Raw genomic sequence first — 14,135 nt, forward strand, 5'->3', positions numbered from 1 at the left:
ATTGTTTTCTTGAAAATTCATTGTGCTCCTTTTGGTTTACAAGCCGGGGTAATAATAATAGCAGGGCCTGCTGGGAGAACAGTTTTCAAAACTTAAATGGCTTCCCTGGGTAAATATACCTGTATTATTATTATTATTACAAAGGACTTTGTGCAAATTTGCGGTAGTAATAATTATGACGCGGATGGATTTCCATATAGCTGAGGTTAATAGGATCAATCGTAACTCTTTGTAAGATGGGGCCTGGATGTGTAATAAAATGCTAAATGAACCTGGGGATGTTTCACAAAGAGTTAAGTATGACTTAAGAGCTGCACTTAAATGTCCAGTTGCATGCCGATGAAAGGCATCACTGCATTGGTCAAATTAAATTCTAAGAGGGCGCGCACCACTGCGTATTGATAATATTGCATGTTACATGTGCGCATCAGCACTAAGTCTGACTGTAAGTCACACTTGTTAAACACCTGGTAATAGAAATGGGTCAATATCCCGAGGTTTGGAACTAACACAGAAGACTGACTCGATCTTGGTGAATTTATGAGAAATGTTTAGAGAAAGGTATATAGGGGAATTCACATTCATTTGATGTCAAATTTGAATTTTTATTTCCAAAGTCACAAGTTGCTTCTGATGTATATGACAATGCTGTGTAAGGGCAGTTCCCATGAAATATAATTATTTCTAAGAGGATCTTCCAGTTGCAATTTCTTGAAAGGGAAATAGAAATCTCACCAATTTTGCTTCCTTCCATCACCACCCCACCCATCCATCAACCCTCAATCTTATCTTTCAATAAACTTTAGCTATCATTCATTTTCCATGTCATTCTCCATTGTCTGAAATACAGCAGTAACTTATAGTACTAATAACTAAACATGTTTTTACAAAAGGAAGAAGTATGACAGCTGTGGAAATTGATATTCACCATAAACTGATGAAATATTGTATGTTTGAACCAATCATCTCTACTCTTTTTAAGGTGCATATTCTTTTTCAATGTAACAATATAATCCTACAATATTTTTTTTTCATTTCACTATATCAGGGATAGGAAAGGAAAGCAAAGCAAATAAGTGTAACCATTGGGTCATTATTATGGAGAAGTTAGAACAAGGTTACATGAAAGGTAGATGAAGGTTCATAGCTGACCAGTGATCAGCAAGAGATGATGTCGATTATGATGATGATGATGAACATTTGGATGTCCATTCCTGAATCATGCTCCAGTCATATTGGGGAAATCAACTCTGTACCAACAAAATCTACTGCTTATTACCAATGACTTACCATCAGTAGGTTTGGAGACTGTTTTCGTTAGGTTTGACTGTAGCATATGCAGGTTTATCAATATCAATCCTTGGCCCCTTCTTACAAAAAGTAGCAATTGATCAGATCAACCACAACTATAGAAAGCCAGTTACGTCAACATCTAAAATGCGTGTTTATTCAAACTTTTTTTCTAGATGTGATATACATTTTGCTTCTCTTTGTTAACAAAGGACATTATTTTTTTATTTTTTTAAAACAAGTGCACAACTAGTTACCAATAATGCATATAGCATTTCAATTTATTTGAAAGCAGGATAAAAGAGCATTGTAGATTAAATGCCTTGCTCACGGGCATAGCTGCCGCGGCCGGGATCGAACCCCGGACTTTCCATGTATAGCCAGGCGCCTTAGACCACTCGGCCACGGCACCTCCAAATGCAAATTTCTTTGATTAATGATATTAATGACATTGATGGATTTTCATATAGTTGAGGTTGATAAGATCAATTACAACTCCTTGTAAAACGGGGTCCTGGTTTCCTTCTGATAAAGCAGTGCAGTGTGTTCTTAGCATGTATTAAAGAATATGAAACCATCATTTAACATCCTATCCATAGGACACATTGCTTTCAACTTAAACATTATCTACGTCGATGAAAAGGAGGAAAGGCCAAAATGTGAATCATTGATCCAAACTTTGGATGGCAAATGTTGTACTGCCCTCACCACCCCCCACTTTTCTAACATCTTAACATTGATCACAGTATGCCTGAATATGGCAATGGAAATAAGTCAAAGATGAATCATTAGTGACTTTATTTTTTAGCTATTATAGACAGGATGATGATTTGGGGGCAAGAGGAGTGCTATATCTGACACAAGTGCTGCAGTCGAAGAAAATGAAATACAATTCTAGGGCTTGATTAACTAGTATAATTCTTGCTATGTGTCATCAAAATTTTAAACAAATATTTCTTGCATAATTTATCAATTTTTATTTACGATAGATGCTCATGCATTCTCATATTGTTTATTTTAAATGTATCTGTTAACCTGTTAAATACTGGAATCATAATACACATAATTTTTTTACCATGGGCCACCTCTTTACATTTAGGAAATGGTTAAAGTATAAGATGCTTCTTGTATTTTCAGGACTCTGATTTATAATCTTTCTAATTTGTAACTTTGTCTATTATGATGATTACCATAGAAACCTTGGTTTTGATTGGCTTTTCAGCAGTGTTGCTATAAAAGCTTCCGCTAATGCGAGAAATGTCATAAATTGTAATCATTGTGTATTAACTCCAGTTAAGCTTCCAGAATGAGCTGCAAAAGGGATTTATCCTTAAGGTTATACTGTTGACACCAATATTGTATGGTCAGGACTTGTTTTTAATATTAATGTCACTGTGAAGATAGTACTATATGACATACAGTAGGCTAAATCATCCAATCCGTTATCCCATGATTCATAAACCATGTCTTGGAGCCTGTTTCATTAAGGACTTGCAACTGTTGTAACTTTGCCATTATGGCAAATACCATGGCAACAGGGCTCAGCAGCCAATCAAAATCAAGGTTACCATGGTAGTTGCCATAATGGCAAAGTTACAACAGTTGTAACTTTTTATGAAACGGGCCCCTAGTCTAGTTAGTAGAAAAGAATTAAGTGATTTTGACTGTGCTCATATATTTGTATAAAGAAAACCCAACTTGCTTGTGAATATTCACCTGTTGCAAATACAGAGCAGAGATGTCTCTTTGTCCACTTGTCACCCTACTTATTCTTGGAATATTCACCCCCCCAAAAAAAAAAGCATTCTAAAGATAAAATTGAGAATATTTGGAGAGAGGTTTTTAATCTGCATTTGGGAAGGGTTTGCATGGAGAATGAAATCACATTCAAGATTACGGTCCACATTGGAGTTGTTATCTGAAAAAATATTTCATAATTATTAAAATTAAAACATCAAACAAATTTCATGTTTGCTATCAATATTATATCCTATCTAAATTTAATATTCAACTATTTTACAAGGTTTCAATGATGGTTAATTGATAGAAGTGTTTTTATTTTTGCCATTTTTATGTAACCAGACCCAAAGTCTACAAGCGCATGATACCACATACATGTGTCATGATCTAATCTGGTTCTATGGTGAATCTTCATTGTATCAGTATGTACATGCAACTTATATAAACACTCACTGCAAACAGATGAGTGAAAGAATGATTCAGAAATTATCGTAAATAAATATATTCGTGAAATATCAAGTGCTTCCGGTGTTTATTTTAGTGGATTTTGAACCAATGTGGATTATTCTTTAATTAAAGTATAGATGAGTATAGATGAGCCAGCAAGAGAGGGAGAGAGAGTGAGGGGGGGGGGGTAAGGGAGGATGTGGGCCTCTTTAGCAAGATGAATGATGGAGAGAGAGAGAGGAGGGGATGATAAGAAGAGGATTTGGAATTCGCACTTAGGGTCGGAAAATGAATGATTAAGCAAACAAAACAGAACAGACGTCAAATGGAAACTCTCAAAATAGCAACTGAACGACATCATGACATGAGCAAGGGTGAATGAGAGCAGCAAATTTTTAATGGACTTTGAAGACTTGGTAAAGGTTTAATAATTAAAACTGTTGTCTGACGGTCCAAGTTGAAAAAAGAGTTCCTTGAGCATCGCGATGAAAATTTTGTATTTTTTCTCTTATTTTCCAAAATTGAGAAAAACCGAGAAAATCTAATTGAAATCGAAAGAAAGTTATTGAAATTGAAACTTTAACAATATTTTTTCAAACAATTCAAATCATTCATTACGTGGGCTGATGACATGATACAACATACTTAGCCACCTTAAAATGTTTTGGCTCATTACACTACTGTAAATAAGTCATAGTGCCCCTTTCACAAAAAAAGCTTGCCCTTTTCCCCCTTAGCACCCCCCCCCCCCCTCCGCCGCCCCTGCCGACTCGCAGTGGCTCCGCATTCTGTTGCTTCACATGTACACAAACAACGCAAACCGCACCTGCGCGCACCTCAAAGACATTTTCCTCCACGCCATCAACGGCCCAGTAGCTCTGCATAGGAAGATGTCACGCACGTAACATTCCCCATAGACTTGTGTGTTAAAATGGAACTTTTGAAAAATTCATTACAAAATAAACGTGAAATTGGAGGGTCGAGTGTTTACTACCATTGAATAGGATATATATCTGGCATTCCATATCTGACCAGAAAAGGGTATCGTACATGTAGCCAGCTCATTTTAATAATAAATCGCTATTCATGAAGATTACTGTGCATGGGATCAAATTTATCAACTGAAACAGTGAATAGCCCTAATTCCAGCCAGCTAGTCAAAAAATAGTTCCTAAGTCATTGATCTATTTTCCCAATTTGGACAAAAGAAGTTCAGTAGTTACCATTTCAGCGTTAGATTTTCAATTATATTCATACACTTTTGTCAATCAGCAATATCAAATTGAAAAAAAATCGAATTTGTTGGGTCGAACGAATATCTAAAGGCTTCATGTTGTAATTAAGCTCATTGAAACATAATATGCACTCAGGTAGGTCGTAAGACAAAAACACACTAGTAGCCCGATTTCTACTTGGCGGAAAGAAGGTCGGAAGCAAAAGCTCAAACTTTTCGACAGTTTTTTCCCCGGATCTTTTCACACAAAATAAAAACTTCTGCTCCGGTCGACTTTTGTAAAGTAACAGCTTAGTGATTGTTCATGCAAGGACGTCCATGTATATTGAAACACGCAGCTTATTCTTATCTAAAACATGCTTAAATTATCGAGTTTCAGATCAGAATATCAAAAACTTCCTGCTCGCGCTTCGCGCTCGCATTATCAATATAGCCAGATATCCATCCTTTGCATGATTTACAAAACATGAATTGAGTGTCCAGTTTTAAGCTCCCAGGTCTTTTTCTTTGGCTTCGCACTCGCGTCAACTATTAAGTTAAATATAAGTATCCTGTTCATGATTACAAAAAGTGCTTAGAATGTCCACTTTTAATGAGATAGGAATGTCAAAAAATTATAACTAGCGCTTTGCGCTCTCTTTATTTTTTTTAATCAGGACACTGATGTAAACAGCAATTTAGCTGATCTGTTTTGAAAAATAGATAATATGAATAAATTTAATTGTTAAAATATTTATCGTATTCATGGCTAAATTATTGAAAAACAATTATTAAAAGGTCCGTTTTCGATCAGGTCAGAACGTGTATTAGTGGTTATATATTTATCTTATTATGCGCATCGTGTTAAGGATCACAAACATTGCCCAGAATATTCAATTTTCAGAACAAAATACAAGAAATAAAAAAAAATAGCTCGCGCTTCGCGCTCGCAGTATTTAGATATGGCTTATGAGATTAAACATATTTATGTTGTTTTAAACGAATAAAGCTAAGAATTTACTGTTAGGACTATACCCCTTCAAATAAACAAACAAAAGTAAACTTCGAGCTGCCGATCGGGGAAAATATGGGTGAAAATCTTTTTCGCCCCCCCCCCCCCCAATTGGCAAAAGCTGGATCCGCCCATGATTTGAGCTTCATAAAAAATGAATATTATTATTACTTTAATTATTATTAACACAACTCTACGAGCAAAGGTCATATTCCAAAAACACCAATCCAGATCAGGTCATATATCATTCATGAACATTAATCGTTCCATGGTCCATTGTGGACAGATCAAGACAATGCTCTACAAAATATGAATCGACGGCGTCCATGCTCATCATGTTGATAAAAAATCTATGGAGACGTACAAAATGGACTCGATTGACCATCGTTGTGACCGAGATCACCCTCGTTTTGGTACTGTGGTATCTAAATTGTGTTAAATTCTATGACATAGTTAGACATAACGGATCCGAATATATTAAATATGAACCAACGTTTGAGGAATTGATGAGCTTGTATCAAACAACAATTCATCAAGGTGAGTGGTTTGTTTTCAACCGCAATAATAAATTATTTTTTTTTTGGGGGGTCTTATTCTTTTATAATTTTAAAATTTTCCATGATAATTCTAGAATCTAGAATTGTTCAGGGTATTACATGAATAGGGTGTACTACAATTTGTCAAATCAGGTACGGGCCTGCTCTAAACGTTTTATTATTCAAGTAGGTCGTCTCTTTGTTTTTGTTCAAATGTGAATGCATCATAAAATATAATAAAACACATTGAGAGATATATGTCATTAACTTACCTTACAGAGAAAGGAAATCAAACGAATCCCGTTTGAATTATTTCAGGATAGTTTTGTTGGGGGATTTAAGGAACCTTTAATATTCAAATTCATTTGAGAGTAATTACTTTTGTATGCGGAAGCAGAGGCAAAATTATCAATCCATTCATTATAATGAATGAATGATCACCTTATAGACATCATTTTCTTCTTTTTTTATCACCGTTGTCATTAAACAGCAAATGATCATGATGATTATGAATCCATACTGTGTACTTTCTATATGATTATACTCAACTGCATTACGCTAGCATGTAAAACCATGAAACACAGCAATTTGAAATATGAAATAATAATTAATTACATCATAGCAACAGGAAAGAATCAGATCATTCAAGCCTAGGCATATTAGCTTTCTTTGAAATGCATTGCAACAGAATGTGTCTTAATTATCAAAAACTCTCTCTTGTTTTCATGAATAAAATGTTTCTCTTTATTTAAGGGTTTTTAAATCGGCGATGTATTTTTTTCCTCATGCCTATCACATTATAATTTTTTTGTCTATTACTCCAGCTAACCTCAGCGACATTCCTCCTCCTTCTCGACGTCGTGCTCAGCTGATGAAACCGTTGTCCGTGGACGCCAGAGAAAATGCAAGGTAAAGTTCAATAAAACCCAAATATTAAATGCATAATTCATTATCCATAAAATTCATACACAATATTATTAAGCATGTCTTTTTGGAGGGGTCACATTTTTTTCTGACATTGTACCGAACCAAAGTCCTGTAACACAAATGTGATTGATCATGGAACTGAATTCTATGATTCATTACTCCCACAACCAATTTCTAAGCTTTGTGTTGCGGGGCACTACATGTAGACTTAAAGAATACCAAAACCCAAGTAGAGAAGCAATCTTATTGGAAAGAGTAAAATGAGAGGAACAATTTAAAAAAAAGTTTCATCAAAATCGGTCATGAAATAAGCAAGTTATGAAAGTTTGAAAACTCTTGTTGTACTTCCTATGGGTATCCTCAAATTGGCAAACGTGCTTCAAAATGGCTGATTTTGTGGACAACTCTCCATTTGTTTTGTACACAAATTTTCAGATTTTCCTCATTATCTTTCAAATTGCATCTTGCCTCCTTCTGAGCACAACATATGTCATGGGAAAATATAATCCACACCATATATGTCAAGGTCAGGAAGAGATAATGTGAAATATGTGAAATAAAGGGGAAAATCTGAAAATATGTGTACAAAACAAAATAATGGAGAGTTGTCCATAAAATCAGCCATTTTGAAACACGTTTGCCAATTTGAGGATCCACATAGAAAGTACAACAAGACTTTTTAATCGTCCATAACTTGCTTATTTCAAAATCGATTTTAATGAAACCTTTTTTTTTAAATTGCTCCTCTCATTTAACTCTTTCCAATAAGATTGCTTCTCTTCTTGGGTTTTGGTTTCCTTTAAATTAGGCTCTAGTAGAGACAGGAATACAATACATTCAATGCTGGGGGCGGTCACCGTTGAGATTTTTCACCAAGTGAAAGCAGAGAACAACAAAAGGAAGGGGTATAAGATAAAGAAGATATAGTAGAATATCGGTTCGTGTAACTTTATAGTATAAGAAAGCTGTTTAAAATTTTAAGCACGTTGTTTAAGCCAGTCACTCTGAGTGACAACTATTGTTACAACTTTGTAAACAACTGTTTAAACTTTCTAAACATTTTTTGTTGTTTAAACAATTACAAAAAAATAAACAACTTTTTATTAGAGTGACAGGCTAAAACAACGTGCTATTTTTTTACTGTGTACACATGCAGTCATGTAATTCAATAAATGAAAATGGCGTCACATTTAAAACGCGCAATCAAAATAGCTTGACGCCAACCTTCTCTCAATGTATTCAGTCGATAAGATAATTTATGTTACAATGAGGTTATACTTTTTTGTTAATTTGAATTTTTAAAATCATGTCGCCATTTCGACCTAAAAAAAAATGTTAAGTCGACATATAAATATCGTACCAAGTCGGGAAAAATGTGGACATTGTGTCGATAATATCAAACTATAGTCGTCAAGTATTTAATTAATCCATATTCATCTATAAAAATACAAATGCATATTCGTGTCGGAGGAATCAGTGAAGTCATAATAGTATATCAATTCACAGCCATGTTATATCGTGTATTTATCTGTAATTGTTTCAAGTCGTCGGATTACCTCATTGCAAAGTATTTGGCTTTAATTTCCCTCACCTGATTTAAGATAAGATAACATTATTTCATTCAGGTCATGCAGGTCATAATAACAGTGGATCCAAAGATCACGTATCATTGGGAGCGAATCAACTTATTACAAAGTGACGTCTTTTCTATTCTACATTTCGAAATACAAAACAAAAAACATTGGTGCTCAGGTTTGCATGTATTGTGAAAATTTGCAATCAAGTAAGATTTTGGTCAGCATTTGAATTTTTCGGATGAGGGGCAACTAAATCTCTGCCCTATAAAAATCTCAACAGTGCCACCCGGATGTTCAGATAATAATCTTGTTATGTCTATACATCCCTTAGAAAAAAATGACCTGGTGACAATATATTGGATCTCGTCATGTCTACATCCTGTGGGAGAGATGATCAGATGACAAGATCTTGGATTTCGTCATGTCTACATCCCGTGTGAGAGATGATCAGATGGCAAGATCTTGGATCTCGTCATGATCCCGTGTGAGAGATGATCAGATGACAAGATCTTGGATCTCGTCATGTCTACATCCCGTGTGAGAGATGATCAGATGACAAGATCTTGGATCTCGTCATGTCTACATCCTGTGTGAGAGATGATCAGATGACAAGATCTTGGATCTCGTCATGTCTACATCCCGTGTGAGCAGGGCCGTAGCCAGAAGCATTTTGTTGGGGGGGTGTACCAGCTAAATTTGCCAACTAAATTTGGTGTGACAGCGCCAACGTGAGCACAGGGGGAGTCTGATGGGGGATGTGCCCCCCCTACAACAATCACATGTGAAAAGATTTTGAAGTTTTAGAATTGAATTAGTGGCATTTGGTGAATACTTTAAAGTAAATTATACAAAGATATACAAAGATATTTGCACTGTAAAAATAAATATTTTGGATCAAAATAGAAAGGCTAGTGTGCCGTAGTTGCTAACTTGCAGTATAATGATGTACCCTAATGTGGCGTACCGTGGGTCACGGCATGGGGGGGCACTGGCAAAAATTTCGAGTCACTCGGTGAGCGCGCAAAGCGTGTTCACTTGCCACGTATATGCTTATTGACCTTATAGAGACATTTTAAGGAGTGTGCCATTAAACGGATATGTAATGTACCTCACGGAGCAAATGATGCGAACGCGAAGCGCGAGCTGAAAAATTTTGATATTCAGACCTAAAAAGGGACATAATAGCAATTCTTAGAAAAGAAAATTACTTATCTGTCTCGCTTAACAAACAATGCGAGCGCGAAGTGCGAGATGAAATTTTTGTATTTATTGACCCCAAATACAGAAAGTTTAAGGACTATTTTTAGGAATCAAATAAAAGAATAATCATCTCACCATATACTCATCTAATTTGAGTGCCGAGCGCTTGCTGATTTTGTTAGAAAACATAAGGCACCTTTTGCAGTCATTGTAATAATGATTAAACTACGCATCTGACTAACCAAAATATAGTGCGAGCGCGAAGTGCGAGCTGAAAATTTAGGAAATTCAGACCTGAAGAGAAGCATTTTAAGTCTCTTTTGTAGGAATTTACGAAGACCTTATCTATTTCGATAACAAAATGATGCAAGCGCGAAGTGCGAGCTGAAAATTATGTTTATATTGACCCTAAACGGACATTTTAAGGACTATTTCTTTTTTTTTTAGAATCCATTAAGAGTATACATATCTCACCATAGTCATCTAATGAATACGAGTGCTAAGCAATTGCTTATTTTGTTAGAATCACATCCAAACACATGAAGAGTTTTTGTAGTCATGGTCATAGTATCCAAATAGTATCCAAGTCCTTTGGAAGTGCATATAGAGACATTATTCATAATTGTGATATGCGCTATACAAGTACTGTTTATTATTATTATCATCATTATTACTAATCATGATTTCATACGCATCTCACCAGGGCAAAGTGCGAGCTGAAGATATAAGAAATTCAGATCTGAAGAGGGGCATTCTTAGGCTTGTTTGCGGGAATCTACTAAGACTATACGTATTTCACTAATGAAATGATGCGAGCGCGAAGCGCGAGCTGAAAATTTTTGATATTTCGATTAGAAAAAGAGACATTTTAAGGACTGGTTTTAGGAATTCATGAAGTTATAGGATTAGTGTCAAATTATGAAAAAATAATGAAATATAACATAACATAATATGATATAACATTATAATGTACAATAATTTCTTCTTTCCCACTACATTTCTTTATTCTCCCTCTTTTTCTCCCTTTTCTCCGATTTTATTTTTTTTTGGGGGGACCAGCCGATGGGGGAGAGGAGTAGAGTCTACAACTTGTAGACTTGTCTTCATGAATTTGCCAATTGCAGAGTTACCAGTTTTTTAAGTCTTGTGTTCGGTTCTTTTCAGATCTGAAATGGGGTAGTATTTGTACATCACTTTGCTAAATGGTAGATTGCAAAGTGTTCTGTCACTTAATTAGGCCCCCTTTATAATTTGCCAACTACACTTTGGCTTTGATTATTCAAATGAAACCTTGGAAATTCATCCTACCCCTATTTCTTTACCTAGTCTTGCCTCTAATTTTACAAAACTAATGTGTTCGTTAAATGGTCAATAACTGTGGTATAATTTGCAAACTTACAAGCTTATTTATATTGGGCCAAGGCAGGGGGCTTACTTTGTGTGTTATTATAGCTCCATCTGATTTTGTCCTTTGTATTTGGCTGACTAGTATGGCTTTAAGCCTGGCTACATGGACTTCGATTTGCCAACTGGTTGTCTTTATACTCTTTAAGTCATAACCTTCTTCGAAGTTAATACCCCTATTTTTCTTTCCCCTTTCTTTCTTTCTTTTCCTTTCTTTATTTCTTTCTTTCTTTTCCTTTCTTTCTTTCTTTCTTTCTTTTCCTTTCTTTCTCTTTCTTTCTTTCTTTCTTTTTTCTCTTCATTTCTTTCCCTCTTTCTTTTTTTCTCCCCTATCCTCCATTTTGCCGACTGGTGCATGATTTTGCCGACTGCCATGAATGTTGGGGGGTGTCACACCCCATATACCCCCCTCTAGCTACAGCCCTGCGTGTGAGAGATGATCAGATGACAAGATCTTGGACCTCGTTATGTCTACATCCTGTGGGAGAGAAGATCAGATGACAAGATCTTGGATCTATGATCAGGTCATCTAATCATCTCTTCTAAAAGATGTAGACATGACGAGTTACAAGATCTTGTCATCTGATCATCTCTTCCACTGGATGTAGAATGACGAGATCAAAGATCTTGTCATCTCATCATCTTTTATAAGGATTGTAGACATGACAAGATGATTATCTGAACATCTGGCTGGCACTTTTAAGCTTCCATACCATGTACACGCCCCCCCCCCCCCTCCTCTCCCCTTCAATTTGGGAGGAAGATACAGTTATAACTGATAACTTATTCATCCACCATACAGGTCCAAGATAATGGAATACCTGAATACAAGCACAACTTTCAGGATATTTCGACGTGACATCGAGCCCCAAAACTTTAAGTTTGGCGTCAACTTGACCACAATCCTACACCAGAATCAAACGGACGTACTTCCCTCCCCCGTGGGTCACCGATGCGCCGTGGTAGGTAACTCAGGTATCCTTCTATCAAGTCTGTGTGGACACGAGATCGATGATTACGACTTTGTCTTCCGGTTGAACCTTGCCCCGGTAGACGGTGAATTCACCAGAGATGTGGGCGCCAAAGTCGATCTCATTACCTTGAATAAGATGGAGCTCGTCCAGCTTGCCAAACTCTCAACGGGTCTAAAGACTCAGAAAGAAGGCTGGATGTATATCAATAGACTTAATTTCATCACCAATAAGAGTATCATATGGTATCCGAAGGGATTTCCAGATAAACTGAGTAAAATAGCTGTTTCCTTCAGAGATACCCTATATCTTCAACCGGCTTGGGCGTATAGTCCTGAATCTCTCATGTACCTGGCATCAAGGTAAGAAATGAGGAGCAGATTAGATTTGTGTTCACAAAACCTCATTGAAAGTCTTGATTTGTAACGATGTATAATTTACGTTGACATTTTTCGTCATGTTTGTTTCATTTTGTTTTGTTTTTTCAAATTTCATTACATTTTCTGGATTAAAAATCATGTTATGTTGAATTCGAATCATCTTTAAAATCTTCTAGTCAGGATTTTACATGTATTCTCCTTTGGCCCACCCCATTTTTTCAGATCATTACATTCATTTTTAAAATATGGAAATTCTTATGTAATTGTGTTTGATTTGTTTTTATAAAACTTAATTACATTTATATGAAGAATAAGATATAGATATGTATGTTTTTTTTCTTCAATATTTTGTTTTTAAGAGTATGGAAAATCCCAGTGCCTTCGACTGGTTTATCTGTGATGACTGCAGCTCTACTACACTGTGATGAAGTCACCATGTATGGATTTTATCCTTTCCCAAAAGATACCCGAGGACGACCCTTGAGGTATCATTATTATGAGCCCAATACAGGCCCATTTTACTCAAAGGGGAACAGTACTATTGGCGTTCACAGGATGCCCAAGGAATTCGCGCTTTTACAACAGCTAGCCGTAGATGGCGTGCTCCGATTAGTCACAGAGCGGTGTTACGAGGAAACTTGACGATGCCTGGATGGAGTAGAATGACAGGGGCCGCGGAAACTGGGGGGGGGGGGGGGAGGCTGCGGGGGCTCTTTTTTTCCAAAACCGTGTACAAAACATAAATATGACCATATGACAATTATTTTTTGGCACACACACACTTTTAAAACCGTTCCGCGCCCTTGGTATCAATCAATGCAACACGGTCTCTAAATAAAACTGGTGCATATGCGGTAGGGCAGGTCCCTTTGAACAATTTTAAGTGAAGGTATACTGTGTGAGAGCAGGCAACTTAGATATAGTTATGATATTTCTTTGTATAGTTTCAAAATGATGATAATTATAACAGGCATTGATTTCTTTTGTCCTATAAACATGACACATCCTAGCCCCTCCCCGAACCACAATCACCTCTTTAATTTCTCTCCCAAAATAAGGACGTAGTAAAATTTTGAGCTAATGTTTTCATGTTTGCCAAGGAAGGCTGAAAGCAAGCCAGAATTCGTTTAATCAAATGATTATGTCTCATTTTTATTGACATATTTTAAATTTGTCCTTTTGTTTTTGTTACTGTGTGTTTCCTTTACTCATTAACAAGAGTATAAGACAAAGAAAACGGAGAGACTGTATCGAGATGCAATATCATGCACTGATGTGCTTGCGTAATGAAGGGCAATATTATTAGAAAGTGCATTTTTCGAAGTTGCCCTTTTTAGTTTCAAAATCAGTTCCATGTGCCCACTGTTTATAAAACGTATGATTTACTATTGGTTTAAATTCTGATTTTGAGTCATTGTAGTACATTTCTGCTTTACTG

The 14,135-nt window shown here is 36.0% G+C and overlaps 1 protein-coding gene across 1 annotated transcript; it reads left to right on the forward strand.

The window, feature by feature from the left end:
• Window positions 1-6,037: 6,037 nt before the first annotated feature.
• On the forward strand, window positions 6,038-13,339 carry LOC121429714 (CMP-N-acetylneuraminate-poly-alpha-2,8-sialyltransferase-like). Its single transcript, XM_041626900.1, has 4 exons — window positions 6,038-6,239; window positions 7,063-7,147; window positions 12,149-12,679; window positions 13,057-13,339. Exons 1-4 carry the CDS (start codon window positions 6,038-6,040, stop codon window positions 13,337-13,339), a joined length of 1,101 nt encoding a protein of 366 aa, XP_041482834.1.
• The last annotated feature ends 796 nt before the right edge of the window (window positions 13,340-14,135 follow it).

The sequence above is a fragment of the Lytechinus variegatus genome, chromosome 1, assembly GCF_018143015.1.
Source record: "Lytechinus variegatus isolate NC3 chromosome 1, Lvar_3.0, whole genome shotgun sequence".
NCBI lineage: Eukaryota > Metazoa > Echinodermata > Echinoidea > Temnopleuroida > Toxopneustidae > Lytechinus > Lytechinus variegatus.